The 4912-nt window shown below is 48.8% G+C and overlaps 1 protein-coding gene across 1 annotated transcript; it reads left to right on the forward strand.

Moving 5' to 3' along the window:
* Window positions 1–2074: 2074 nt before the first annotated feature.
* LOC307270421 (uncharacterized protein) lies at window positions 2075–4455 on the forward strand. Its single transcript, XM_080054303.1, has 2 exons — window positions 2075–2196; window positions 3911–4455. The coding sequence occupies exons 1-2, from the start codon at window positions 2188–2190 to the stop codon at window positions 4265–4267; spliced, it is 366 nt and encodes a 121-aa protein (XP_079910429.1). The 5' UTR covers window positions 2075–2187; the 3' UTR covers window positions 4268–4455.
* Window positions 4456–4912: the final 457 nt, after the last annotated feature.

The raw sequence follows: 4912 nt of genomic DNA on the forward strand, positions 1-4912 counted from the left end.
AGAGAGAGAGAGAGACAGAGAGACAGACAGACAGACACAGGGAGAGAGAGAGCACAGGAGCTGACTGGGTACACACAGACAGACAGACAGACAGACAGACTAATGTCTTCTCTTCTCAGGGCTGCGTACTCCGATGGGGAGGAGGGATCAGACAGACAGACAGACAGACAGACAGACAGACAGACAGACAGACAGACAGACAGACAGACAGACAGACAGACTAATGTCTTCTCTTCCCAGGGCTGCGTACTCCGATGGGGAGGAGGGTTCAGACAGACAGACAGACAGACAGACAGACAGACAGACAGACAGACTAATAACCTGTCTCTCTGCAGGGCTGCGTACTCCGATGGGGAGGAGGGTTCAGACAGACAGACAGACAGACAGACAGACAGACAGACAGACAGACAGACTAACCTGTCTCTCTGCAGGGCTGCGCACTCCGATGGGGAGGAGGGTACAGACAGACAGACAGACAGACAGACAGACAGACAGACAGACAGACAGACAGACAGACAGACAGACAGACAGACTAATAACCTGTCTCTCTGCAGGGCTGCGTACTCCGATGGGGAGGAGGGTTCAGACAGTCAGACAGACAGACAGACAGACAGACAGACAGACAGACAGACAGACTAACCTGTCTCTCTGCAGGGCTGCGCACTCCGATGGGGAGGAGGGTTCAGACAGACAGACAGACAGACAGACAGACAGACAGACAGACAGACAGACAGACAGACAGACAGACAGACTAACCTGTCTCTCTGCAGGGCTGCGTACTCCGATGGGGAGGAGGGATCAGACAGACAGACAGACAGACAGACAGACAGACAGACAGACAGACAGACAGACAGACAGACAGACAGACTAACCTGTCTCTCTGCAGGGCTGCGTACTCCGATGGGGAGGAGGGATCAGACAGACAGACAGACAGACAGACAGACAGACAGACAGACAGACTAACCTGTCTCTCTGCAGGGCTGCGCACTCCGATGGGGAGGAGGGTTCAGACAGACAGACAGACAGACAGACAGACAGACAGACAGACAGACAGACAGACAGACAGACTAACCTGTCTCTCTGCAGGGCTGCGTACTCCGATGGGGAGGAGGGATCAGACAGACAGACAGACAGACAGACAGACAGACAGACAGACAGACAGACAGACAGACAGACAGACAGACAGACAGACAGACTAACCTGTCTCTCTGCAGGGCTGCGTACTCCGATGGGGAGGAGGGTTCAGACAGACAGACAGACAGACAGACAGACAGACAGACAGACAGACAGACAGACAGACAGACAGACAGACAGACAGACAGACAGACAGACTAATAACCTGTCTCTCTGCAGGGCTGCGTACTCCGATGGGGAGGAGGGATCAGACAGACAGACAGACAGACAGACAGACAGACAGACAGACAGACAGACAGACAGACAGACTAACCTGTCTCTCTGCAGGGCTGCGTACTCCGACGGGGAGGAGGGATCAGACAGACAGACAGACAGACAGACAGACAGACAGACAGACAGACAGACAGACAGACAGACTAACCTGTCTCTCTGCAGGGCTGCGTACTCCGATGGGGAGGAGGGTTCAGACAGACAGACAGACAGACAGACAGACAGACAGACAGACAGACAGACAGACAGACAGACAGACAGACTAACCTGTCTCTCTGCAGGGCTGCGTACTCCGATGGGGAGGAGGGTTCAGACAGACAGACAGACAGACAGACAGACAGACAGACAGACAGACAGACAGACAGACAGACTAACCTGTCTCTCTGCAGGGCTGCGTACTCTGATGGGGAGGAGGGTTCAGACAGACAGACAGACAGACAGACAGACAGACAGACAGACAGACAGACAGACAGACAGACAGACAGACAGACAGACAGACAGACAGACAGACAGACAGACAGACAGACTAACCTGTCTCTCTGCAGGGCTGCGTACTCCGATGGGGAGGAGGGTTCAGACAGACAGACAGACAGACAGACAGACAGACAGACAGACAGACAGACAGACAGACAGACAGACAGACAGACTAACCTGTCTCTCTGCAGGGCTGCGTACTCCGACGGGGAGGAGGGTTCGAGCCGCGGGTCCAGTCTGGACACGGACACAGACACAGAGCCGCGTCGCTACGGCAACACGGAGGAGAACCAGAGACTGCTGCTCAGCATGGAGCAGGTGGGCGGCCATCTTTGGAGTTTATTACGTTTTTGATTGTTAGAAATTTAAATTTTTTTGGGCATACACACACACACACACACACACACACACACACACACACACACACACACACACACACACACACATTCACACACACACACACACACACACACACACACACTCACATTCACACACACACACACACACACACACACACACACACTCACACTCACACACACACACACACACTCACATTCACACACACACACACACACTCACATTCACACACACACACACACACACACACACACACACACACACACACACTCAACAGGCAGTACAATAATCACCTTCTTTATGATTGAACCTTTGAACCTTGAGACAAATGTAAAAGATTAAAGACTCTTGAAGAATCGGCTTCTTTAGCAAATTAATGATTTGAAGAATTCCTCATCGTTCCTAGATATATGTGATCTTTTTTAAGATTATTTTAGTCTCTCTTGGCATTTTCAAGCTTTATTAGACAGTACAGAGTTGAAATGGGGAGAGAGAGAGAGAGAGAGAGAGAGAGAGAGAGAGAGAGAGAGAGAGATGACCTGCAGTAAAGGTCCACGGGTCAGATTTGAACCCGCGACCACTGCAACGAAGGCCGGAGCCAATATGGTACACGCTCTATCCACTACACCACCGGAGCGCCACGCATCTTCGTAGTTTATCACATGTTTAAAGGACTGGAAGGACCTGGAAGTCCAAATATATAGATTTTTTTTTGTCTAAATCAGTGAATATCTCCTCATGATCCACTACCTGTCTGTACTGTGTGTGTGCTGGAAAAAGAGCCAGTCTTAACAGCCTAGGTTCTGTAAACTGGCATGTTGCTAGCTACAGTGGACCCTTTGTTCACATACCAGATTTTCAGCACACACACACAGTACAGACAGGTAGCGGATCATGAGGAGATATTCACACAGTACAGACAGGTAGCGGATCATGAGGAGATATTCACACAGTACAGACAGGTAGTGGATCATGAGGAGATATTCACTGATTTTGACAAAGTGATTTAGAAAACAAGCGTTCTCCAGAATCACTGACTACACCTTTAACTGACTGTTGTTAGAAAATACCAATAACGAAAAAAATTCAGACTATTAGCTCAACGGCTTTCTGTACTGTGTGTTGGCTCGGAAAAAATCCATTGTTCATACCCAGCCTAGGCTCTGTAAACTGTATTAATCCATTGTTTATACCCAGCCTAGGCTCTGTAAACTGTATTAATCCATTGTTTATACCCAGCCTAGGCTCTGTAAACTGTATTAATCCATTGTTCATACCCAGCCTAGGCTCTGTAAACTGTATTAATCCATTGTTCATACCCAGCCTAGGCTCTGTAAACTGTATTAATCCATTGTTTATACCCAGCCTAGGCTCTGTAAACTGTATTAATCCATTGTTTATACCCAGCCTAGGCTCTGTAAACTGTATTAATCCATTGTTTATACCCAGCCTAGGCTCTGTAAACTGTATTAATCCATTGTTTATACCCAGCCTAGGCTCTGTAAACTGTATTAATCCATTGTTTATACCCAGCCTAGGCTCTGTAAACTGTATTAATCCATTGTTTATACCCAGCCTAGGCTCTGTAAACTGTATTAATCCATTGTTCATACCCAGCCTAGGCTCTGTAAACTGTGTCCATAGATAACCTCTAATATCCTTCTCTCTCTCTCAGCCCCTCAGTGCGGTGGCGAGCTCCGGCAGCAGCAGTGTGGACACAGCTGTGAACCTCGCCTCAAGCCCATTGGACGAGAGGGCCGAGGAGAGAGACGTGCTGTCCAATCAGATCACTGCGTTGTTCGAGGCTACGGCTACCGCTACGGCTGCCGCTACTAGCCAGCTACCGCTAACGGCAGCGCAGCTAACCGCAGGGCAGCTAACGGCAGGGCAGCTAACGGCAGGACAGCTAACGGCAGGACCGCTAACGGCAGGACCGCGGCCACAGAAGAGCCCTAAGAGGATGGGGGTTCACCACCTGCACCGCAAAGACAGCCTGACCCGGGCCCAGGAGCAAGGCACACTGCTAGACTAACACCTGCACACTAACTACTCAATACTAAACACTAAACACTGAACACGCCCATTCAGGAGATAGCCATACTCTGCTCTAGTGTGTGTGTGTGTGTGTGTGTGTGTGTGTGTGTGTGTGTGTGTGTGTGTGTGTGTGTGTGTGTGTGTGTGTGTGTGTGTGTGTGTGTGTGTGTGTGTGTGTGTGTGTGTGTGTGTGTGTGTGTGTGTGTGTGTGTGTGTGTGTGTGTGTGTGTGTGTGTGTGTGTGTGTGTGTGTGTGTGTGTGATCAGCTGATAATCAATTGATGGATTCTAACAGGTATAAAACACTTGGTCCTACTAATCGGTCGTATATTCTAACAGTATTCTAAAAGATTAACACACACAGGATGTGGCCAAAGGGCAGTGGATACCACAGAATATTTCAAAATAAAGGTCTCTGAATTTCAGACATTGTCAGAAAACAGTCAGTGTTTAAAACTAATTAAATGCAGTATCCTATTATTTGATTAATCTACAAAACAGTGATTATTGGAAACTAAATTCAGAATAATCAGTATTAGAATCAAGTGTGTGTGTGTGTGTGCGTGTGTGTGTGTGTGCGTGTGCGTGTGTGTGTGTGTGTGTGTGTGTGTGTGTGTGTGTGTGATTTATTTGTACAGGAGTAA

This window comes from Ammodytes marinus (genome assembly GCF_949987685.1).
Source record: "Ammodytes marinus genome assembly, contig: scaffold_582, whole genome shotgun sequence".
NCBI classification, from domain to species: domain Eukaryota; kingdom Metazoa; phylum Chordata; class Actinopteri; order Uranoscopiformes; family Ammodytidae; genus Ammodytes; species Ammodytes marinus.